Here is a 26,209-nt window from a genome sequence, read left to right on the forward strand (position 1 = left end):
TTCTTCTTCTAACATTCCTAAATTTTGATTTCTTTTTTCTGGCAGAGATGAGCTTCCATACAGTCCCTCTCTACCTGCCACAAAAAATAAAAACTAATTTGCGCGTGCGCCCTCCGCATATAGGTCACGCGAAACCGCATTACACGTACTTCATCCTTCCACCAACAGCGATGGGGAAAAACAAATTCAGTTAGGAGGTTTAGTTAAGAATCCGTCCGAATACGCGTGAAATTATTATGTAAGTCTCGCTGCATTTCATCTGACTAACTTTTAGACGTTGTTTGGATGAACGACTTGTGAAAGTTGCAGTTCTGGCACGCAGGGCGCTAACTTGTGGGATTAGTTTGCATGCAGCTTGACAGCGGAGGCTGACTGCGGTGGGATGGGCTGTGAGGTGTTCAAGATGGCGGCGCCCTGTGGAGTGCATCTACTCTAACAGGTAAACAGGTCTGCTTATTTACGTATAATGCTTTGTCCTTTCACTGAATATTAACGCACATGATCTATTTCAGTGAACTCGAAGGGTTCTGCTTGCTTCTCCGCTGATTGAATACACTGACAGGCAAAATGAATCCTTCACCGAGAGTGGTTCGCTGCTCCCAGCTAACGTTAGCTGTCGGCGGTGGGGTTGACTTGTTTTTGGGAAGACCCAGTGATGGATTTAGCGGATGTTTTAAAGATTTCATCGTGATTTATATCTGCGTTTTCTGTAGCTGTATAGGTGCATGTCGGTTTGCCTCAGAAAAGAAGTCTTCATATTTTTGCAAGCGGTTAAAGTAAACCCAACCCTTCCCATTGTTCTCTGCGAGTTGTTTACGAGAGGCAGCAGCCAGTGGTCACTCCACATACAGCATCTGCTTCTCCGTCTCAGACCTCAACCTGCCCGGACTCTCCTCCACTGTCCTTTTGCATGCCACTATAATAGACTAATGTTATCACCGATGCGGATCATACTTGCTTACACGACGCCTCATTATGCAAGAACCCTTGCAGATTTTTGCAACGTTGCTTGCTCTAATCTGCAGGCAGCACCTCACTGAAAATCCGCCCAACAGTTTTTTACCTTTATTCGTATATATCGTTGATACCAGGGTTTTGTTCGTATGTTTTCAGTGCCTTGTGATTTCACAGCTCTCCTACCGACATTGAGACAAAATGGGTGGCTAGTTTCAGCTTGACCTCCTCCACCACCTCTCTGTCACCATTTCTGTCACGTTCCCTCGCCTGTTAAAACACTTGCATTTAGCTGCAGTACTGCTGCCAGGCTTTTGGATATTGGTCTACTCTAATGGACTAACCTCACCAGACACAAAAAGAACATGAAATGTTTGCATATTTTGAAGTGTTACTTATTCAGTAATTTTCAGATTGTTCAGATCTGTCGTATCCACACGGACAAACGTGAAGAAACAGTAAATCCTTTATTTATTTGTTCATCTGGTCCTCGGTTTAAATGTGGTGTGATGATTTAATGGCTCCAACCCGTCTCGTCAGAGATACCTACTGTATGGCTGTGCCTGTTAGGGCTTTGGATAATTTAGAGATATTTTTTTAACATAATTTCACATACTTTTGTGCACAGTGTACTTGCATCTTAGCTGTAAAACGCTGCCGCACATCTTTATTCCGTGCTGTTCAACGCTGGATTGTGCTACTTAGAAAAAACAAAGAAGACTCTGGAGTAAGAAGTTGGCAAAATAAGGTTTTGTGAAATTGCTCCGCTTTTGAAGCTCTTGCATTATGGCACCAAGCAGTACGAAGATCAGAAGAAAAGCGTGTTGCTGGCACCGTGTCCCGTTTGCACGGCGGTCCTGAAAGACATGTTAATGTAGGAGGTGAAAAGAGTTGCTCTGCAGACCCGTTGCTGCTTTCTCTCATATTATTGGTTCATCATAAAGTGAGTTATTATTGCGGATGAGTAGGAAGCCTACAGTCTAAAATTTGGATCGTAATCAAAGCTGCCTGTCTGGGTAAGCATCCGTCTGTGGGATTCCCCGAGTTTATTTTTTTCAGGCTGTTTTAATGTGTAGCTCCTAGAAGTTTTAAATGATCATTCTCCTTCTTTAACCGTTAGTTTTCTGGGGGTTTTGGTCATTTATCGGTAATTTTCCCTTCTCTGTCAAGTAATTTAACTGACAAATAAGCCACACTTTTGTTGCATATGGTACTGTAAGCTGTCATCTGTTGTGCAGGTATTTGGCTTTATTTAAGAATGAAATCTTAGTGATTGGTTTGAAAGGTTTGTTTTGGGCTCTAATATAACCTATTATTATCCAGATAGATTACTGGTGCATTAATTCAGAAAGTACTAAATTACTAAAGGTGTGGGGGTTGGACTCTTAGTCAAACAAAAGCAAATTTAAGATTTTAATCAGCATGGTTGTTTTACTGAGCTCCGAGGAAATCTGATGGCTATCACTCTCTCTTATCTGACATTTAGATCATTTGCTTTTGTTAGTGTTAATGTTAGTTGTTGTTAGCCCCGCTAAGTCCAGCAAACCACTGCAAGAAGCCAAACCGAGCGGTTAGGTTGACAAAAATCTTTTATTTAAGGCCCCCATACAGGTCATTTATCTCGTTTATGATGGTGCTTTTGAATATCCTCGCTGGAGGCTCGAAGGCTGCTGATAACGGCTCGCACACAGCCAAATGTAATTTCCAGTGTGTACATGGAAGGGCTCTGGCTGCATAAAGGTTCTTTGTGCGCTCCTGAGCATTCCCAAGCTGCATGAGATCACACTGAGTGGGGCTCTTGTTTGTGCCACTGACCTGGCCCTGCAAGGCGCTCGTGTTTGTATCCACTTTCCACACAAGAACTAACCCAGTGAGTCAGCAGTTTATCGATAACCATAAGTCTGTTGCGCCACAGCAACCGAGGACATTCGTGATGTTCTATTTGTTTGCTACAAATGAAAGTGCCTTGAGAAGACCAGTGTTGTCATGTTTTCAGGGAAAGCACACACGATTTTGATTATTTCTTCTTGCTTCACTCCATGATGAACTCTGTCTCTCTTGGATTTTTTTTTAACAAATAACTTGTGTGTCTGAAGACTATTTTGCAGTGGTGAGCTAATAAAAAGAAGATGGTCATTATCTGAAGGTTTAGGTGATTCAGCCACAGTGTGGAAGTGAGATCTTGCTGATTCATTCTTCCAGTGAGTGAATAAGCTGCTGGGCACCGACACCCTGACGATAATGACCTGCCTATCAGGATTATTTATGCCTGTTTTTCAGATGGAGATTTGCAGGGCTCCCATGGCCTCCTTTCTTGGAATGACCGTCTAGCTTAAAAGTATTACAGACGACACAAACAGACCAATAATCTGAAAAGGCAAACCCTTTAGACCTAGTTGTGTTTTTGAAGCACATATATTAGGATTTTAATGGATTTTCTTTTTTCGAGGTTCAATCGGAGGTCACATATGTTCATCTAAAGCACCGCTTAATCCGTTAGTCTGAACTTTTCTTGAATGCTGTCACATTGTGTCTTGTGTTTGGCATTGTTCTTGTTGATAAAACCGTGCTGTGTTTTGGTTATAGTAGTTTTAACTCCAGCACCAAGGCTATATAGTCCAGTTTTGAGGATTTGGTGCGACATTTGTATTCTACTTTGGGATATCACATATGTGGTGATGTAGAAGCTCATAGTGTGTACTTTATTACACGTAGAGGGAAAGTACAGCCTGCAGTTTGTACTTAGCAGAGAAAAGAGGGCGTATACTGTTGGCTGCCTTCACAAGTCAGAAAAGCACAAAACGGCTCTCTGCATTGACATTTCTAATTAAGAGTTGAATTCACTGAAGTTCTCGTGCTGATGACATCATAAAACCCTATGCTTGACAAAGTTCCTGTTCATGCGTTCATGTCTTTAGTAATCTGCTGACAAGCGAGCATCTCAAACATCAGGTCTCAGTCTACATTTGTGTTGCTATGATTGGCTGCCTCATCCTCTTATCTACATGCAAATTAATTGGCAGCCAACATTTTCATTTTAGAGCCCAGCTGGTGTCCAGTTTTAAAACCCATCACTTGCTCATTTCATGAACCAACCTCCTGCCTATAGTCATCATACACACCTGTCCAAAGCTGTTTACGAGTCCAACATTAGTTGATAAGATTTTACAGGCTTGTTAGGCTTATCAGACAAAGCTCCCTAATATGGCAGAAACATGGATTGTTTAGCTGATCAGTGACATCCTGCATAGTCAGATGTGAGCAGATGTATGAAGCATGTTCTTGGCACCCCATCTAGTGCAGGAGTTTATCAAATGCATTGTAGGTTTTCACAAGTGGTAGTTCCATCTGTTGAAAAGGCGATCCTTTAGTGTGGCCCAGGACACATTTACTGTCTAATGAAGGGACGGTGCCACATACGGCCCAGACCACCTCTGCATGTATCCTGAATGATCAGATGTCTGTGTGCTCTCAGTGCATTATTTCATAAACATATACCTTAGCTATGACATGCAAGTATAAACAGGCCAGGAGTTGTCTTCTTAGCTCATTTCAAGTGGACGTGGAAGGCGTTATCAGCAGGCAGTGACTGAAATGAGTGTGAACACAGCTCACATGAACACAGGCCTGCAGCCAATCGGAACAATGTCAGTGTGTGACACTGCGTTGATCAACTTGAAGTGGCACTTCTCCCTCTTCAGTGTCACCGTGTCAGACTCGCCTCGTATTAGATAAAAGGCTGTAACGGGCCAGTCAGCAGCACATTGTGCCAAAGCCACTGAAACATGAACTCATGAACATGAATTTTTCTGGTCACCAGGTCAGTTATAAACAAAATTAAGTTGATGCTTAGGAATGACCAAGCTGACCATGCTGCCCTTAATCCAATAGAAATGTGGTTGGAAGCTGATGAGCGATTCCTGGGATGAATTGGTTAATTTGCCCAGGCTGATGTGCAGAACTGTCACCAGAATGGTTACGCAGCAGTTATTACTGCACAGGCATGTTGCAACACATATTTTTGTAGATGATGAAATCTAAAAGGTTTACGAGCTGCCAAAATATGTCTTGTTTACACGGCAGCTTCAGAGCATCTTGTTTACTGGTGCGACTCAGCAAGCTGCAGACACGGAGCTATGCAGTCGCTATGGTAAACATGTTAGCAAACAGTTGCATTTATACAGTTAGTTTTATTCTTCCCCAGCACCTGAGGGAAATATATGGCTGTTAAATACTCCGCTTTGTTCACCAGCTTCTTACTGGCTGCTGTGCGGAGCAGGGCAGGAAGCGCACTGTGTATCGTTTTCTCAGTGAAAGGGAGAGCTCCAAGCAGCACTATGACTGTTTCCACCATAAAGTACATTAGAAATTTCGAGAAAGCGTCTGTGATCTTGGTCATCTTAGTGTTTTTTGTTCTTGACTGTCATTTTTAAACATTCTGAGTAGCTCGTATTAAAAGTCAAACAAAGGAAATGCTTGTGAAGCAAACTTTGCTTCCCTTTGTTGAGCACTAATCCCGCATCTGAGCGCTTACTGATTCTGGGTGATGTTTGTGAATCGGCAGAGGTGCCTGGAGACTGTATTGGTGGGTGGTCCCCAGGAGTCCTCCAGGCAAGCAGGGACGGACGCTGTGAGAGAGAGGCGGCCTCCACCTCCAGCACTGCCACCACCATGGCCAAGGAACAGCCCAACGTGGGGGACCTCCTCCCACTCCTGGAGACCTCCGACCTCCACCAGCTAGAAGAGATCCGAGGCCTTATCAATGAGCAGCTCAGCACTGGTAGCTCCACCCTTTTAATTAGAGCTTTGAATAACTATGCTGAAGGTCTGGTGTCGGTATCACGCCTGATGGCTTTGTTAACAAAATAAAACAAAAGGAAGAAAAAAAACTACAAACCGTTTTATAATCTCCTTTCTTTTTTTTCTCGCAGAGCGTGGTTCCATGCTGCTGAATGGGCTGGTGGATTACTTTTTGGAAACGAATTCCGCCCAGGCCATGCATATCCTGTCTTCTGTCAGAGAGCCACATGATAAGGTGAGAACCCCAACGGTGAATTTATCCCCCCAAAAAAGTGTTCTTTTCATAGGAAGCCCCTGCCCCAACATCTTTGAAGGACAAGTTAGTGACATCAACTTTCAGTTAAACACAGGTTCGGATTAACTTTCAAGTTATTGCTGTTTGTTGTTTCTTCTCACAGATTAAAAAACCCAAAACATTTACTGTCTTGCTCTTGTATTTGAGCACAAAAAATGGGTTAAGCTGTGTTTCTTCAGTGCCGATTGTGTCGGACACAGAGCTAACCCTGCCGTGTCCCCCCCCCCAACAGCACCTTCTAGACAAGATGAACGACTGTATGACCAAACAGGCCTGCCGGCTGCCCATCCTCACGCTGCTTGGCCATGTAGTCCGCAAGCAGCCGTCCTGGATCCACAAGATCGCTCGCTACCCTCTGCTGCTCTCTCTGCTGAAATGCCTGAAGGTAACCACTCAGATATGGGGCGATGAAGAAAGCAGCGATAGGTTCAATCCACACAGCGCACTGATGCTTCAAGCTGGAAGTCAGGATTTCTCTGTGTGTGATTAGCTTTGTCAGTTCATGCTCCTCAAATTTGACAGAGGCTTTCGGTGCTGCTCCTCAAACACGGGTTGTTTAAATCCTCGATTAGATCAAGTGTTTTAGCCATCCCGGTGGGGGGGTGAGCATACCGCTGTGGTTCACATGGAAATGTTTGATGAATTTCTTTTCAATTTTCTTCCACTATTTATTCTCCTCTGGATGAATTAGAATAAATCTGATGATCCTGAATTTTTATCTCGCATCGTCTTCAGGCCAAAACTTAGTTTGTCCCATACTTTAATTTAGAAACATGTAAACAAGCTTCATAGAACACTGCGTGACTGCAGCCCTGTAGTCTGACTAAAACAATTGCATCACTGTCACTGATATCTGTACACTACGGTACAAATGAGAGAGAGTTTCCACCATGTGATGTGCTGTACTCTAATGAGAGGAGAAAAAAAGCCCAACAAATAATACAAATCCAAGAACAAATTCAACTAATTTCAGTTGGTTTGAAGAAAAAAATATGTGGTATGTTTTCCACACTCAACAAGTTCCCTTCTGTAAATTTCTTTATGTTGACCATTTGATTGATATACGCAGAATCAGCAAGAAAACAACTCTGTTTAAGCATCAGTCTGTGTCTTATGTGACTGCCCTCCTAATCTCTGTCTTAGTCACCAACTTCAAAAGTCAAATCTTTTGTCTCCTGGCAGACGGATACAGATGTAGTAGTGCTTATAACCGGAGTGCTGGTGCTCATCACTCTGCTGCCCATGATCCCTCAAGCTGGAAAACAACACCTGTGGGAGTACTTTGACATCTTTGGCCGTCTCGCATCGTGGAACCTTAAGAATCCAGGTTGGAACCTCCTGTCACGTCTTAAAAAAATTAAGGAGTGCAACGTGATTTAACTTTATTTTTTGCTGTGAGAGTTTGAACCTGATACTCACACTTGTTCTTTTTGTCTTTTTTTTTATATATATCTGTATTTTTCTTGGCATCCAGGGCATGTTTCAGAGGTTTACTTAATCCACCTGCAAGCCAGCGTCTACTCACTTTTCCACAGACTCTACGGCATGTACCCGTGCAACTTTGTGTCCTACCTACGCTCCCATTACAGCATGAAGGAGAACATGGAGACATTTGAGGAGGTGGTAAAGGTGGGTTATTGTTACTGACGCTGCTGAGCTCTGTTGCTCCTAATTTATTTTGTTGAGAGTTGATGAATTAATTTTTGTTTCCTCCTGTCAGCCGATGCTTGAACATGTCCGTATACATCCCGAGCTGGTGACAGGTACTAAGGACCATGAGCTTGACCCCACCAGGTGAGTGTTTCCGTCCTCTGGCATATTTAGTCTTTTATAAGTCTACTGCATTACTCTGCCTGACGGTGCAATCCTTTCCCGTAGGTGGAAAAAGTATGAAATCCACGATATCGTCATTGAATGTGCCAAAGTGTCTCTAGACCCCAAGGAGGCATCCTGTGAGGAGGGTTATGCCACCATGCCTGAGAATTTTTACCCCCAAGTTCACCTTCGACCACAAGACTGCACTTCAAGCCCCTACACGGACCTCCAGAGCAGCTATGGTCAGAAAATATATATGTGTATATATATATATATATATGCTTGATATGCATGGCACTCATTAGAATTAGAGTAATGCTGGACATTTAAGTAAAAACAGGTATCAGACTTTTGAATGTGTAGGTTTGTTCAGAATCTGTATTGATACTGTACATCAGCATACTTTTATAGACTATAAAGATACTTCTTAAAGGACGTTTTGCTCTCAAAAATATACACTTTTGAGATCTTGCATCACAGAAAATGCACTTAAAGTAACACTAGAGAATTGAGCAGATTTTCACTCTTTGGCTGCCCCTACAGTTTTGGGATTTAACTAAACAAATCTCCATATGAGCCCTGCACATGTACAGCTACACACATTTTTTTCCTCATCTTCAAGAGGCTGCAAAGACACCATAAAATGTCCACAAAAGTGTAAAGAGACAATAAAGCAAAACTGTTGTGCAGGGCTGGATACCAAAGTCATGAACTGTCGTATCTGACCCCCCTGGGGCAGTTTCTGGCCCAGAATTGTGCATAACAAAGGTTAGTGTATTTCAGAAGGAGTCAGAAGAACAAAGTTTTAAGTTGCACAAACTCAATTGTTGCTTTAAGGCATGTTTGTGTGCGGAGCTATTATACTATATTGCAAAGTGGTGATGAAGGCGATGGTGTGTGTTTCTGTAAAAAAAACAAAGTTGTTAACTTGAAGACTGACAAAACTCGGACATGCGCAAGAAAAAATGTTAAGTCTTCTTCTGGACTTGTTTCATTTGGTCAGGTTGTCATTTTCCTTTCATGTCGGCGAGTATCGGTCATGTCATCAGTCATCGCCACGCTACAATGATTTCGCAAAAGACGTCTTCACCTCCCTTTATCTGCATCTGTTACTTGCAAAACATGCAAAAAGTGATAAGCATGATTGTGATGAGCTGCAGTTGGCCGTAAAGATTCAGCCCGGTTATAAACTGGTCGTGTTTGTCATCCAGTACTCACTGCAACCGATTGCCTCCTGCAGGATTAATTGGATATCTATAAGCACTCAAAAGCAAGATGGGAGAACTGAGCGTCACATATTATGTTTAGATGCAGCCGGAAAGCAGTTTAAACGTGCAGTGTTGACAGGAAGTTGCAGTCAGCCGTTTTCTGCTGAAACTTGCTCGGCTTTTATGTTTTACGTCTTATTAGCTTCATTTTGATGCAAAACAGTTGAATCTTTATTTGTTTAAATGAGCTGACTGTGAACACATAGTGCTCATTTTAATTAGTGCTGTAATTTTATTTTTGTTTAGTATTAAAGAAAAAATGCCAAAGAGCACGGAAGTCCGCAGATTGTTGGCTTCATCCATTTGTAGACTGATCAGACTGTTTGTCTTCTTGACCACAGGAAGCTCTTCTTCGACCCCATTCTCCACTCCACGGCAGCCACTACCCCCACCCCTGTCCTTGCCCCCCTTCTCAGGGACACAGTCCTCCTACCGCAGCCCACAGACCTCCCGACGGCAGGTAAGACCATCCCTAATAGGATGAAAAACTGTTCAAATGGTGGTTTCGGTACTTGATGATCAGAGGGTGATGCTACCGAGGGTGTCACTGAGCCTCTGCTTACTGTTTTAATGCCTTGCAGAAATAATAGGCGCATTCCCACTGTAGGAATCTTTTGCAGCTCCTATAACCTTTTCAGGAACTGGGCCGTTTTTTTGCGCATTTGGACATATAGGAACTTGGGACCACGTCCCTCAGTTCCTATAACCACTTTAGCTCCTTCTCCAAGGCAGGGTCTTTTCTGGGTTCCATAGGAACACATATGACGTAGGTGTTTGATAGCTCCACCCCTTGTCTGAAATATTTACTCATATGACACGGACACAACCGGTGAATGTTTGATAAGTTAAACTTACATGTCGTCTCAATGAAACAGTTCCCTGGGGAAGGGCAGGTCTTATAATTAAATTCGAGGTGGACAGTTCTCAGAACTGCGTTCATAGAACTCTCTGTCCGAATGCGCCTAATTACTCACTTTTTGCTGTTTTGTTGCTTTGTTTATTTAGAATAGTTCTTTTTGATCAGATGTTCATCTTTCAGCATGACAACAATCTTAGGCATATCTGTAAAGCAACACGCGGGTGGCCTCAGGTAGACAATTAAATGTGTGGGAATGGTCAAAGCCCAGACCTCATCTGTTAATCGCTTAAAGAATTCTGGATAACCGCACAATCCATCCAGCTTTAAGGAGTTGGTGCAGTTCTTCCTTGGGGAATGGAGAAAAAACCTCAGTGACTGGACGAGCCAAACTTTTCTATATACCCTTTAGATGACCTTAATCAGAGAAATAACTACCTTTCATAAAAGACTTGGCTCATAGTTGAGTCAAGCTTCAGGAATTACAACTCCTTTCACTCATCTTCCTGGTGCATTCCCCTCTGTAAGCACCAGCAAGAGTTGGTTGCCTTGGAGATTTCGTCCTTCCCTCTCTGTGATTGGGCCTGCTTCATGAGGGAGGAGTCTGGCTGTTTTTCTGCCTCCTGGGGTCTGTTAGAGGATTTGTCTGTTGGACTCCCACTGACCCAGACAGGCAGAAAATCTGGGGAGCATGGGATTTTATTTTTTTTCTTTGGAAAAAACGCATGTTACACGGACTCTAACCACCTCCCCCTACTCTTTTCTCACTGCTTAGTAATTAATATTGAGTCTTGGATACAGTATATTTCAGGAAAGTTGCTGTTTCAGCACTAAAATCCTGCAAACTCTGGATCACATTTGTTGTTCTTAATATGAAGAGATGTCTAACGGCTCAGCGCCTGGAGACGGTCACCAGCTTCCACCGTGTAATGGTCACTTTCTTCTTTTGAAGTATGCTCCTAAAAAAAAAAAAAAAAAAGGTTCTGTCTAACTCTTTTGATGCAGAACTCCACCTGTGAACTCAACTCTTCCTGTGGGGGGAAGGACCCTCTATGGAGCCCCTCCTCGTTGTGTGGCATGGCCACGCCCCCTTCCTCAAGGGGCATGTCGCCCAACTTGGAGCTCTCCCACAGTGCCTCACACCTACCCGGCCGCTTCCACAGCACATCAGGTACAGGTTACATCATTCTGAATTGTGTCAGTGTTCTTGTTTTGTTATCTTGTGTCGAAGTGACTCAGATTTATTTTCTGCTCTGCCGATTGTTCTGATCCGAGCAGGAGGTAAAGGAACGCCTGCCTCCAGCACTCCAGCCACCTCATCCCCACCTCCTACCCTATCAGATGACTTCCCCATAATCTCCCTACCAGCCAACACAGTCCAGTCCAGTCCACCAAGAAAAGTATGTCGTCTCCACTCCGTTGTGAAATGTCACGATAGCTTAACTGTTGAGCTTTTTGTTTCTTTTGTGTTGAATAATAAAGAATATCTGAAAACATGTGACTGATAAGCCAGTCAGAGTCACACTGGTTTATCTGATGTGGTTTAATAGGGATTTTCACTCACCCGAGTGCACATCTTTAAATTATGCAGAGAATTTGACAAGAAGCACAGAGAACCTGCGAGCTGTCTCCTGAAAAAAAATTCATAATAGATGAACTGTGTGACTTTTCAGGATCGTCGGCAAGGAGAAACCAGTAAGCCTGTACTGGTGAGACAAGAACCAGTTAGAGATGCAGAGAAGAACTCGGAGGCAGCAGCTAACAGAGGTCAGAGATTATTTTCTCATCACTCCCTAAAGGTCCTCAATTTTGGATGATAAATACGATTAATTTTTTGATTGATATATATTTATAAATAGTTAAATACCCTTTGACAGTGACACTGGAGAATGGGCCTAATATGCTGACACCCGAATAGACCCTCATAAAGAGCCAGAACAGGCAGCTTCACTGTAACTTACAGATGTGGTTAAAATGAGATGTAATTTGGGCCATTTTTAAGACAGACATAATGACCAGAGAAGATGAAAAGTCCATTATGATTCCTTCAGAATTGACTCTGGACAGGAGTCCTGACTGTACTTAAGTGATTTGGATATCATTTAAAATCTGGAATACTATCAGTTTCATTTCATCAAATGAAAGCTTTGTCCATCTTCCCAAAAGTAACCAGTATGTTGATGTCTTAACATTTCTGGTATTGATGCTTTCTGGGGGCTCAATTTTCTGATCAAACCAGCAGCTGCGATTGAGGTTCTTTATTTTTTTTTCTTCTTCTTCTTCAGACGCAAGAACCGCTGAGAATGTCTCCATGACTCTGACGGAGCTGTCGGTTTTTATGAAGAAGCAGGAGCTGGACCTTCAGCTGAGAACAGAAAAAGAGAAAGAGGAGGGTGAGTGTGTAGCTTCTAGAAGCTGCCAAAACCAGTTAAACTGTGAGAATGAATAAATATCCAGGATCCCAGCACTTCCCTGATTATATCCTGTTCAGCATGCTCTCTGCATAGTTATTGGTTTAAATCCCACCTGAGTAGTAAAATTAACGGCCCTTTCAATACTGTGACCACCTTTGAATAAAATAACCTGTTAAACTGAATAATTTCTGCTGCTCAAGCTAGCTGCCTAAACCTAAACGTGTCATTCCTCTATCTATGCAGTATGACTAATGTTTGTTTACTGATTTATGCATGATTCTGTGTGTGAGTCGTGCATTACGAGCCTCTTGTTTCTGCTGCAGCTGCGATCACAGAAGAGCTGCTGAAGCTCACTGAAGATAAGCAGGAGCAGTTGGGCCTGAGGGGCTTCGACTCCCCTTTCTGTCACACCACTGAGACTCTGACTGGCTGTCAGACACAAGACAAGGACCTCTCCAACACCCAGCCTGGAGGCCCCACCCAAGAAACGCACCACGCTGTATCCACACCAGACAAAGTGGAGATCACTGCAAATAGCAGCAGTGTTTGCAGTGAAAGAGGAGCCGCAAGAGGAGATAGCAGGAGTTCAGCTCTGGAGCAGTCCTGGTCCTTTCAGTCCTGTTTCACTCCCATCGATCACCACCTGCACCGAAGCCCCTCCGCCCCCGACGACGACGTGGGCAAGTTTAGGCTGTTCTCCCCGAGCCCGTGCAGCAAGACCCCGGCTCCGGCCCCGTATGAATCGTTATTCGACCTGGCCTTGCCGAGAGCGGCCTCACTGTTTGTGGGCCAGAAAACATCGGAGGCAGTGCACAAGGCAGCAATGGAGAGGCTGCTGCAGCGCGAGGAGGGGCTGGAGGACGGGGAGGAGGAAGGGGTCGTGTCTGCTTCACCACTGGAGGTGCTGGATCGCCTTGTTCAGCAGGGAAGTGACACCCACGACAAAGTTCTCAAGAGGTGAGGGACCTTACTCTGACCGGGTCTCAATTCTGGGTGTCGCTTGTTTTTGCAGGAGAGAGTTTAGGTTTTTTGAACCAGATTAACTGTTTCTCTCTTCAGGGCTGTACAGTGCGACATCAAAACAAGCCTGTGCTAAGAATTGATCTGCCCTGTAGCATGGGTATTATGGGTAGATTTAGCCACAAAAAAATCCTTCTGTATGTCTACGAAGGTAACACGATTACCCTTCCTGGTAGTTGTAGTCAGCTGTGGTCAGTGACTAACGTTATGTCTTGCCAACAAACATGAAAATTGAGGAGATTTTCTTTTTTCAACCTATTCGCGTCGATTAAACACGAAACGAGCAAAAGACACCCCGAACGACACAGACAATAACGTAAATTAAGTTAACAGGGACCCACCAACACCGACCAAAAGCACGCTAACGACAAAAGTGAAAGCTAAAACGTAAAGCTACAACATCGAGTGGGAGCAGGAGCTCGCCTGGCTCAGGCCCGGAGTGGCTAATGGGGATGACCGGGACACATTCCCGGTGGGCTGGTCTGATGTTGGGGCTGCAAGGGCCGGTGTCCCTGGGCCGCCTTTGTGTATTCGTTTTTTTGCAGACGCACCCTGATGTAACGCATCGGTGCACTCGGTCAGTGGTGTTTGAAATATGGAAAGTAGAAAGCACAGACGGCTGGAATTAAAAAGATGAAAGCTCTGGAAACAGACGCAGCTAAATATGCAAATATTTGCAACTTTTTCACTAAAACGAGCTCGCGGTTTGTCACGTCAAATGAGGACGATGAAACGGGTAAGGCATTATGTTGAACTTTGCCTGCAAACCACTGTTCAAGTTAATTAATTATCAAGCCAATGAACTGTGTGGCATATAACATAACCTTATAGGATTTAAATAATAGTGTGCTGCGATGCCTCATAACTGGGAAACTTTGTCTTGTAGCCCCTCAGAGTCAGAAGATACAGCACCAAGCACCAGCCATGAGCCCACAAGTCCAGAGTGGGCAGGATTACTCATTGAGTGAATATTAATGTGAGAATGCTGTAAAGAAAAAAAGTGCCCAGAGATGCTAGATGATTCAGCACTACATTAATGAAGCTCACCTGAATTGATCAGAAGGCTTTGTAAAAAGGGGAGATTTGTGCTGAGAATTATGAGCATTTTTAAAATGTGATTTAGTGTCAGAAGCAGAGCCAGGAGCGATGAGGGGACTGCGTGTGTGAACAAGCAAGCATTGGTTACAATATAACCACTTTCTATGCCCAAACGATAGTAGTTACCGTTATACTTTTATCATTAAAAGTAAGATAGTAAATACACAAAGACCACAACTGAAAGGGAATAGGATGAAAGTGATATGAATTAAACCTGCATATTTTGCTATTGAAAATATCTTAATTGGTTGAGTCAAAATGTGTTTTCCATATCAAATGTAAGGTAATAATTACGTGATTTTAATAATAGCTGGTGTTCTAAAGTGGGCCGGTCTGAGGCATGAAACTCCGGCCCTGGTCTGGCTAAAGTTCGGTGCGACAAAGCTGTAGAGGTGACAGGCATTTTTAGGGTGTGCTGCAACTCTCTGGTCCTGTGCTAAAAAGCCGTCAGCCTCTGTAGCACCAGTCCTATGAGCTGAAAAAGTTAACGTACAGCCCTGCTCTTCTTCTTTTTTTTCTTTTCCATGTATAAAGGTTGCAGAAGACTCTGCGTCAGAAGTGCTGCTTTGGTAGAGCTGAGCGCACGGCGCTCATGTGTGTTTTCATGTGCAGAGCCTGTCTGAGTTGTTTTTAGTCTGTTGGTGAACTCCAAAGGAAACACCCAGTCAGAACAAGGATGACATTGTTAAGAATCTGTTTTTGTTGTTTTTCATGCACATGCGCACACACTCGCAGTGAGTCGGTCCTCTGAGCCAGTGAGACGACAGCAGAGTCAGTAAAGTCAACAGTGCGTTCAACTAACTTGGGTGACTAAGGGGCTCGTCATCCTCATACTTGAATGTTTTTCCTCAGTCAGACAAAAGCTGACGGCGGTAATAATGGCAGCTCGCCCGATGTTTTAAGTGTGAGAAAAATCACCATTTTTATCTCCATATGGCCAATTCTACAGGAGCATAAGAGCATTATCTGGATATTGATAAGTTGGATCGCAGCCTGGTACAACTTGTTTACTACTCTGGGCAAACATAACATTACCATAAGGTTCTGTTGTGCTCAGTCAGATTTGATGTGGCATTTGTGAATGTAACTCTACATTTTAGTGCTTGACTAAGTTTCCCACAGTGATTCTTATATCAGCTGTTGATGGAATTGTGGCTCTTGATGCAGTGCCGTCTTATTTGTCAAACATCACAAGTGTGCAGCTCAGGCTCGAGCCCGTTTACTTCACACACAGTAATTCCTCCAGATTCCTCGAATCATGAATGAACCAGATTTCCTTTAATGATCTCGTGCATGACGAGGGAAATCTGGAAACTCGGTTTGAAACGGTTCTTAGATTTTCACACGCAGACTTATCTGGATACTACTTGTGTGCAAAAGCATGTTTGAAACTTCTTTGCTTTATTTCTTGCCATTTTTCGCCCCATCTCAACTTTTGTTGGAATGTGTTGCAGGACTGAAACGCAGAACTACAGATGGATAGATTGTTCACAGGAAGTATAGCATGATTTACACTAAAGGAAATGGGCAGATGATGCGTTAGGTTATATAAATACAGATGGGGTGAGGATTAATTAGTGCATAAATAATAAAAAGTAGCTACCTTCCAACTAAACTAGTGCAATATTCTGTACATAGTACCGTGTAAACAGCTTGTTTAAAGCGTGCGTGTGCAGAACTGTCCAGTATGTGATGGTTTTTGGTCAGTGAGGAGTTGAGAGGTGTGGATGAATTTGTGTGTAGGGGTCAGCGGGGGGCGGAGTTCAGTAAGGTGACAGCTCTGGGGGGAAAAGCTGTTCCTTAGTCTGCTGGTCCTTGTCTGGAGGGTTCTGAAGCGCCTGCCCGAGTCTATGTGCACCGACTGTTTATAACCATCTTTTTTTCATTCTCTCCCTTTACAGATTACCTTTGCCAAGTAAGTCAGCTGACTGGACACATTTTGGAGGTAAAACAATCAAAACAGCATCACAGTGAGGATGGGTTATCACACAGCATCACGGGGATGTTAATATGGCATGTAAATAGCTTCTCAGAGGAATGGTACAGGTCATTAAAGGTGAATGGCACGCAGTCCTCTACTGAGTCTTCTGGTTTTAAAGAAAGTAATCCAGATCAGCTGTAAAATCTTATAAATTCATTGTTTGGTGATGCGCCAACTTCTCCATCAAGCACCATAAAATTCAGCTTTGATGTTTTTGCGTTTTTTTCTGCTGAAAGCGAGTCAAACTGCACTGGAAACATCCCCTAGCCAAGGCCCTGGCTCTTTGGAAGAGTAGTGTTCTTTAATCTTTCCTTTCCCACTAAGCAAACGCTTGACTGGCTATGACACAGTGACGATGTCACTCGTTGGACAGACTACGCCCTCAATTATTTTGCCGTTAAAAGACAATAGAAAAGAAAGCTGTGAGCTGGCCAGCGTCCCACATGAAGCATCACAGCTGCACAGAGGGATGCAAATCACCACTTGATGTTAGAACTTTATAAAAACGTTGTGTCCTGACAGCCATATGTTAGTCACATGATCAAACAAGTTCAACTAAATCTATGTGGAGAATTGGGATTTACATGATTAATGGTGATTCCGCCTCAGGAAATCATCACATGATTTCCCACCGCTAAGTTGTCCACTGCTAAAAGGAGCCATTATAAAAGCTGCAGTCAGATCATTATCTGAGCATGACTAGTGATTAGTCACAAGCTCTGAGACATGAGCACTGTGTTAAAGTGTTACCAAGTCGGAAAGGGGAATTAGTTCAGCTGAGGTTCATCAGAAAACAAAGTTCTCACAGTCACACACTACCTGTTCTCAGACATGGAAAAAGTTAGATTTCTTCTCCCTCTTTGTTTCTGTGCCAGACCTCAAGAATCTAATTTTCTCCAGCTGCAGTTCACAGCAAAACAGAACATTAGACTGAAACTCTCTGTTTATGTGTAATTACTACTCTGGAATTGTATAATCTCCCCTTGGTTGACTGATGGGAGTCATGTATCTTCAATTGCACCTAAAACAAGTTTCCACTCTTCATGTGTGGCTGATGGTCATAAAGTCACAGCAAAACTAAACTCCACTGTTAAAAACCTCCCCCCTTTTCCACATGTTTACAAGCACGGCACTGTGTCCAGAGTTATGTCGGTCACTTCAGTTAAACAGCAGCCTCACAGATGAGGAGATGAGGTTTTACCTTTTTAAATGGAGAGACTGATTAAATCTGTTCATGTTGATGTTTATGGCCAAAAGTCTTCCTGCAGTCAGCACCATGAAGGTGTCCAGCAAGAGCAGATTGTACTTCTGTTTGAATTTCATGTGCAAAAACTGAACTAGCAAAAACTTTCTAGTTCTTAGTTTGCGATCAGCAGCACACTTGCACTAAAGCATGTATTGTGTGACTGTATTAATGCCATTATCATTGCCGTGGCTTACTCAGGCTCGGCTCCGCAGGACGAGCTTCAGACGCTGCGCAGCCAGCTGCTCCTGCTGCACAACCAGCTGCTGTACGAGCGCTACAAGAGGGAGCAGCACGCCGTCCGCAACCGACGCCTCCTCCGACGCATCATCAACGCCACTGCGCTGGAGGAGCAGAACAATGCTATGGCAAGTTTTGATGTGCTCATGATCACAGATTCACCAGTTTCTGTTTGTTTTAAACCGCATTAGGTGACCAAAGTCCTTTCAACACATTCAGCCAGTCTGCTGAAACCTTTTTTCATCATCACTTTGAGGTTTTTTAGTTCTAATGATCTCAGTGTATTCTGTACTGGTGTGTGTGTGTGTGTGTGTGTGTGGCTGAGCAGAAGGATCAGTTGAACCTGCAGAGTGTGGACATTTTGTCTCTGAGGGAGAGCCTGCAGGTGGAGCAGCAGCGGTACCGACAGCTGTGGGACGACCGCGAGACAGTGGTGACCAGGCTGCACAGTCAGATCAGACAGCTGCAGCAGGCCCGGGACGACTACTACACCAAGAACCAGGAGCTTCAGGTACGCACATGCACACACACACACACATTCCCAACGAAGATTGGTCGACAGTGACGTGTATATGTTTTTGTGAAACTTCAATAAACCTGCTACAGTTGTAATGATTGGAACTGTTTTCTGCAGAGCAAGTTACAAGAGTGTCAAAAAAGGATGGATGAACTGGAGGCGGAGCTTCAGAGGGCCAACAACAAAGTCTGCCACACTGGTCACCTCCTCAACCAGATGACCATCAAGGTAAAGAGCTGTGCTCTGGTAGAGTGAAAGTCTGATTTAAAGTCAATCTCAGCTTTAAATGTTCATATTGGTTTGTTTTAGAAATGGCATCTCTGCTTCTTTTTCCAACAAAGATGATAATGTTAGACTGTGGTTACATTCAGGCTAGCTTTAGCCATCAGACAAACGACCTCATATTTGACTCTAGAATATTTTTGGTGTACAGAGGAGTTCATGGTGGACTCAATGACTGCAAGGTGCCCAGGTCCTGTGGCTGCAGAACAAGCCCAGATCATCATCCCTCCACTACTGTGCTTGACAGTTGGTATGAGGTGTCTGTGCTGATATGCTGTGTTTGGCCGTGCATTATGAGCTTGGGGTGAACTTGCTGGGGCGTCCACTCCTGGGAAGATTAACAACTGTCTTGAATGTTTTCCACTTGTGAATAATCTTTCTCTCTGTAGAATGATGGACTCCAAATAGTTTGGAAATGACCTTATAACCCTTCCCAGATTGATGGGCAGCAACAGCTGCTTCTCTAAGATCATTGCTGATGTCTTTCGTCCTTGGCATCGTGTTAACACACACCTGAATGCTGCAGAGCTGAAAAATGTGAAACTTTCCTCTTTTATAGAGGTGCTCACACTTTATGATGATTCAGCAGCACCTGGTTGCTACTGGATTTATTGTTTGACACACTGTTGTTAAATGAATAATGGTGTATTTACCCAGTTTTAAGACTGGTTCATAACCAGAATGTTTGCTGTTCTGTGCTAATACTTAAATCCTTAGAACAGTGCTTATGTTTTACATGAATAATCATAGGTGTTTGCCAGTTGTATTTGTGGATTCTGAGGGATTATTTTGGCATGCCACCATCATGGTGATGTTAGTTTTGGATAACATTTCATATCCCAACTTGTATCTTGCCTTTTCATCTGTGCAGATACAACATTTAGAGAAGTGCAAGAATGAAAAGTTTACAATAGATTTGCAAGCTTTTGTTGAACTTTACTCTTTAAAAGCAGAGCTGCACGATACATTTCTTTGTCTTTACTTCTGATAGACAGTTCGGCGGACAGCTGAGAGCTCCGACAGAACATGCCCCTGTTCTCATCCAGCAACCTCTCTGTAGATAGCTGAACATCCCAGGCCTCAGTTGCCTTGGAGATGTTGTCTCACCTTTTTTTTTTTTTTGTTGGGTCAGCCACACAGGGGGTCTGAGTGTTTTTCTGCCTCCTGGGGTTTGTCTGAAGTCTGTTTTCTCCCCCTCTGACCCAGACAGAAACAAAATCCTAACATGCAAGGGTCCGTTTCAGACTATATTCTAACAAGCGCTTAAATGCTCGACAAGTTAGAAAAATTAATAGACCACAATCAGAGGGCTGATGACAGACTCTGACACAAATACAATCAGTTTAACCAAGCAGAACTGTAAAGAGTTAATTAGATGTCTTTGAGTTTGAAGGTTATTTAGCAAAAGCAACCCTAACTTTTGGAATAAAACTACATAAATTTACTGTAAATTGGTCTCTAAGAGTTTGTTGCACCCCAGTAAACCCAATTTCGTTGTTTCGCATTTTTAGGCTAGAGAAACCAATAAATAACCTACTGTAGAGAACCGGTGATCTTCACGCCTCAGGAAGAAAACAAGCCTTGGTTACAGCTAGAACTGGCTAACAGCCGAATGTCATCGCTTGTACTCTGTCCACGTCCCTCCTTGAGTTTAAAGAGACTCCCTGCTGGTATTGAGGAGGGTGGCTCTGGATGATGTCACCTTATACTTATTGCCTTATTGGAAGAAGCATTAGCTTTTAGCCCATTTACATACAATTTGCAATTTGCTAGAGAGTAGTTGTATGTCACGTCTTTTGTCGTCATCAGCGTGAATAAACACCTTCTGTTTTGCCTTGGAGTAGCATTTTGCAGCACCAATGAGTGATGTATGCGCGGAATGATTCACTTGACATATTTGCTGCACCTTGTTGAGTTTTTGACGAATGGGCCAAGATCATTGAGTAACTCTGTAATGCTTGATGGTGATGTATTCCCAAATACTTTTGGACATCTTTAATTTGTCGCGTTTTTGCTACTTTGCACTCCGTCATGACTGTTTGTCTCGTTTGTCCTTCAGCTGAGCAACAGCGAGAGCACCCAGCAGCAGATGAGCTTCCTGAACAAGCAGCTGCTGCTCCTCGGGGAGGCACATAAGCTGTCCATGCAGGAAATGCAGCACTCGGGCACCGATAACACAAAGGTATGGCGTAGGGGGAGTGTGTGTGTGTGTGTAAGATGTATGAAACTGGAAGATGGTGTACTGAGGTGAAGAAAGGGACGCTAATTAGACTTGCAGACCTGCATATGGTTGATCGGATAGAAAATCTTGCCCCGTCATCTCAACCCTGAGCTAAAGACCCATCTCACACATCTTTGCGTCCAGTTAGTCCTGCTTTTATTAAGAAAGTTTTGCTCAGGTGGGAATATTTAGATTTTTTTTGCTCTGACTCCTGCGTCCCTCTGTTCTTTGTCCACTGTGCTGGTCCCCACCACCGTCTGCTCCGCTGTGATGAGTGCTCTGCTGCGCATTCTACAGACAGTAATGAGTAACAAAGTGCAGACTGTAGAGTCTTAGCATGCCCACTGTTGTCTATTTTGTGACTGCTGCCAATGAAGAATACTCATTAGGGGTAAATAAGCGATACTGGCTCGGTTATGCTGTGGTCCTTCTAACCTCATGGCTACAAAATAAATGAATGTTTTTCTTCATGATTTTTGCAACATTTAAAGCATAATGGTGGAAGTTTTGCAGGGTTTGTCTGTCTCTGATGTACAACAGGCAGTGTGTTGCTCTTATTTGTGAACGGGGAACATGCCGACCAAAAAACAAACCAAAAAGCACAAATTTTGGAAGAAATGAGGACAAATTTTTACCCATTCATATTTGATTATTCTTTCTTACCACCACCCAGGAGTCCCTCATGCTGCAGCTGTCTTATGCGAAGGAGGTGGAGACACTAAAGCAGAGTTTGCTGGTTCAAGGGCAGAAACTGGAGGCAGCACAGCAGAGAGTTGCTGAGCTGGAGACTCACCTCTCCAAGAAGGAGCACCTCATCGCAGAGCAAAAGAAATTCCTCGAAGATGTAAAATGTCAAGCAAAGTCAGTATCAGTTCACTTAGGGTGTTTGAACCCTGTATTCCTCAAAATATGTGCCTTTAGATGACTTTGTTTTTGTGAGTTAGCACGATATGAATATGACATGATATAAATGTATAAATTGACACTCTCTCCCTCCCTCTTCGTCCTTGTGCCTGTCTTCTCAGGGCTGAGCTGCAGGCCTCAGACTGCAGGTATCAAGCTCAAAGGAGAATCACTCAGCTGCTGCAGACTGAACTCCTGCAGCTCTACAGCCAAGTGGAGGTGGAGGCTCCAGCAAGCAGTACCGCCACCAGCTCGCCTCCCGGGGCCAGAGCTGACACACTCACCCCTGCAGACTCCAGGTCAGGCTGGTTTTGGTGCTTCTGTTTTTTGTCAGATCATTTTGCATGATACAGACAGACGCTTCTTAGTCACAGTTTTATGAACATGACAGACTTTTTACTGATTAATGTGGTTGGATTTGGAGTCAGCCGGTCATGGCTGGAAGGCTGTAACGGCTGTTGGTCTGTTTGCCATTTTGGCCCCGTCTGAAACATCTCAACAGCTACTCAGGGGATCATCAAGTTGGAAAAATTCTGCCGTCTTAATTTTTCAGTCAGTGCAAGCTGCAGATCAGAACTTTTATCCGTTGGTTTATGACCAAATATCTACTAACTGAATGACATTCCACACAACTTCAGCTTTATTTTGTGTGAATTACCAAATGTTAGCATTTGAAAGTAGGACTGGTAGATATTCTAGCTAATAAAGGCACTGCCGTCATCAGACCTCACTTACTGAACTGCTAGTGTTGCTGTTGACATAGTCTTGTTAAATTGATGACATGGCATCATTTTTATCATTTTTTTTCTGTATATAATCAATAACACTTATCGTGGTGCAGATTGCAGCACAGTTCAGTACAGTTTGTGTGAGGTCAGGCCAAACAACACCATCACGTTAATATGGAGGGTGTATTTTTGACGTCAGCGTTGGCACATTTTTGACGTATTGTACCAAGCTATTGTAACAAGCTAAAACTGTGGCAGTTTGAGCATTCATTCCGAAGGAAATTCTCATACTTTCCAATAGATGTGAAAATATGCATTCAGTGTTTTCTGCCTCTAAAAATTTCCTCGAGATGGTGGAACAATGTCAACTTTTAGCTGTGAATCTATGATGGAGGTTCCGAAACTGATCACTGAGATTTAAACCGTTCAGATACATTCAGCCAACCGATACTGAAATGGTGAGAAGTTGGTAATCCACATAGTGGTTCATTCATCTGCAGAACCACCTCCTAACTTGCTTTTCTGCTTCAGTTGTTCCGCTGTTTTCACACATGAACATTGAAGATTATCAGGAGGAAGAAATGCAAGGGAGAGGATGCAGGTGCACCTCTGTCTAAGGCAGGGTTATCAAACTGACCTGCAGGTTTTAGATGTTTCCCAACTTACACCTGATTCAGATTAAATGGATATCTTTGAAAGATTGTTAAGTTCTGCACAAGCCTGCTAATAACGCATTGAGTTGAAGCAGGGAAGCATCTAAAACCTGCAGGACAGCGGCCCTCGAGGACCAGAGTTTGACATCCCCGGTCTAAGTTGTGCTGGAGGCAGAGCATGATGCAGAAATTAGGCTGTGGAAAGGAGAAACCCAGATTTCATTTGAAGAAATTTTATTTAAGGAAGCTGGGCGTATTGATTATTTAAAAAAGGATAAATACAGGATGCACGCTGAGTTATTAGTTTAGTAATAATATCTCTCCTGACATATCAAAATTTTGTCCTCCAGTGTCACAATTCCAGATGGACCAGTTAGAGTTCACACCAACGAGGGGGCGGACAGCAGATCGCCACATGACTCCCCTCGGGGCAACGGCAGCACTTTATTGCCAGGGCAACCAAAGGCGAGCAACATTTCCAAGTCAACAGTCAACTCCATCAACGGAGGTCAGGATCTGGCCCCGCCCCTGCTGGTGGAGCCCTCTTTGTCATGTCCCCACGCCAACCCACTCGCACCCCTGCCTGCCTCAGACGCGCCACTCACTGTGGGCTCGTACCCCAGCGCTAAGAGCTTCCTGGGCATGAGGGCGCGTGAGCTGTTCCGCAACAAAAGCGAGAGCCAGTGCGATGAGGAACAACAACCTCCGCCACCACGCCTGGCAGGTCTCGCCCACAGCCTGAAGACTGACCTGTGCGTGGAACCACCCTGCCCAGGTTATATCGCCACCATGGGCCCTGCACCTCCCCCCGTCCCCTCCTCACCCCCTGCCACAACATCTGCCCCTGCTCCTCCTCTCACTGTGCCCACCAAGGAGCAGCACCCCTCTGAGCCCAAGCAGCGAGCCTCCAGCCAGGAAAGTCCCCGCAGAAAGGCAGGGGTGGGGCAAGGCGGAGGCAGGAGTCAGGGGGGCTCGGCTCGCCCCCGGCAGCAGCAGCTAAAGATTATGGACTACAATGAAACACATCACGAGCACAGTTAAGGACACAAAACTGAGCTGGGACAAAGGGCAGACGAAAAGAGAGACTGAAATTTAACCATGGAGAAAAGCTACAAATCAGCTAAAGAGTAACATGTCAGCAACTCTTTGGAATTCAGTGTTATTTGTCCTATTTCCCTGAGTGGACAACAGGATTCCCCCCCCCCCAAAGTGTCGCATCTTTGTGTTTTTCCATTTCAGACCAACCCAAATACAAAGTTTTGCCAGTGCACATGCAAGACTTTAAACTGCTGAAAAGACACTGACAGGATGCCAGTGAGTTATTAAAAGCCTTCATGTTAAACTGACTCTCATGTTTAAATGGTCAAGTCACCCAAATTTTCCCGCCTGATTCAGCTTATTTTTTTCTTTTTATCACGCAGGAAGCTCAGGTTTACTTTAAGCCAGTTTCTGTCAGAAGTTAAGCCTGTGAGAGAAGGCAGTGCTTTCTTAAAGGAGAATTTGCTCGCCACAATAAAATTACCTCCGATGGCACGTGTTTAAAAGCTGTTTTCAAAGCCTGGACAAATAAAACTTAACTATTTGTTTGAGTCCGCTGCAATAGGCCTGAGTGATACATTCTGTAATATGTCCTGATAACTCACAATCATTTCAGTTTTTAGGGTTTTTTCCCAGTGTGAAAGCTAATATTACCAATCAGACGAGACATGTGAAGCAAGTTGAGAGTTTCTGATCAGATCATCGGATAAAAGACTAGCCCCGTATTTCAAGCAACGCAGCCATCTTTCTCTTACCGTTTTAAAAAACCTCTTCCGCCACAAACACGACCACCTCCGAGCTGCGGCCGCCATTCAGAAAGCGGCGGGTTTTGTTGAGGATTTGGATTGTGGAACCAGGCGGTCCGGCGTTGTTCTTTGGAGTGCTGTGGGATCATTCTGCAGTGCTGGCATATTGGAGAAATTTATTTATTTGCCTAAATTCCACTTTTTCTGCCTTTATTTATGTATTTATTTCTGCGCTTGTTCAGCCACACACTGTGCTGTCGGGTGCACGTGTTACACTTAAATGAGACCTGGTTACTAAAACAAGCCCAGACCCTGAAAATTCGATGCATTCCTCCGTGTGAACATTTGTGTTCTGGTTCATTTCAGCTGTAACATGTCAACTTCAAACATAATCTGGTCCAATGGGTTTCCTTTGTACAGGCCCCGATGAACACGGGTCTGTCTCCCTGTTATTTTTGTTTATTTTCTTTTTTATTATTTTTTTTCTTTAGAAGTAAACTTGATTGTCTGAATCCTGTTGTCCACTGGGAACTTCTGCTGTCATTTCCTTCTGCCTCGCTATCTAAAGCATGTTCAACAATCCTAAATGCCAACTGTAGTAGCTACAGCAAACCAAGACAGAGGGTACAATCAGCACAAATGGAAGAAACCAGGACTGACCGGAGCTGGAGAATCTGGGAAGAAATGGCAAAAAAGGAAGTTCTTAAAGCAGTGGCTTGTGTTTAACTGTGAACAATAAAGATCGTCTTCAATGTTTTGCACTACAGTTTTGAGTTTTCCATTGTTCTCTTAGTAAATATGTTCTTTTCTTTTTTCATAGTTTGCTAATCTATTCGAACAGTTTGAAGGAAATGAATTTGAATGTGAGTCTCTGCTCTGAAATTCAACGGTTTTCTGACATTATTTCAAGGTGCCATGGATAGATTTGTGACCTGCAATCTGCATTTGCTGTGTTTTAACTGAGGAAAGTGTTTCTAAGGCAGTTACAGGGAGCTACTTGGCGTATTTCAAACAAAAATACAAAAGGGGCTGCTTGCTGTTACAATTCTGGAAAGAACGGTAATAACTGTAGAAACAGTTTTTAGGTATTCGTGCTTCCTATGGCCTTTCAAGCTACTTTACACTTCCCGCCATTTA

General features: G+C 43.7%; 1 protein-coding gene across 2 annotated transcripts; it reads left to right on the top strand.

Annotated features, from left to right (window-relative positions):
* The first annotated feature begins 158 nt into the window (after nt 1-158).
* On the top strand, nt 159-25,838 carry tsc1b (TSC complex subunit 1b). Of its 2 annotated transcripts, none has more exons than XM_072371386.1 (22): nt 159-439; nt 5,519-5,734; nt 5,886-5,989; nt 6,282-6,434; nt 7,232-7,376; nt 7,524-7,678; nt 7,770-7,843; nt 7,928-8,106; nt 9,474-9,592; nt 10,994-11,159; nt 11,267-11,388; nt 11,662-11,755; nt 12,274-12,387; nt 12,726-13,359; nt 16,422-16,465; nt 17,946-18,112; nt 18,313-18,495; nt 18,619-18,729; nt 20,843-20,965; nt 21,678-21,865; nt 22,030-22,206; nt 23,639-25,838. In XM_072371386.1, exons 2-22 carry the CDS (start codon nt 5,626-5,628, stop codon nt 24,327-24,329), a joined length of 3,852 nt encoding a protein of 1,283 aa, XP_072227487.1. In that variant the 5' UTR covers nt 159-439; nt 5,519-5,625; the 3' UTR covers nt 24,330-25,838. The 2 variants fall into 2 exon arrangements, with proteins under 2 accessions (XP_072227487.1, XP_072227488.1); XM_072371387.1 differs by having other exon boundaries at nt 12,274-12,381.
* Nucleotides 25,839-26,209: the final 371 nt, after the last annotated feature.

This window comes from Leuresthes tenuis, unplaced genomic scaffold (genome assembly GCF_036924035.1).
Source record: "Leuresthes tenuis unplaced genomic scaffold, fLeuTen1.0.hap1 SCAF_19, whole genome shotgun sequence".
NCBI classification, from domain to species: Eukaryota; Metazoa; Chordata; class Actinopteri; order Atheriniformes; family Atherinopsidae; genus Leuresthes; species Leuresthes tenuis.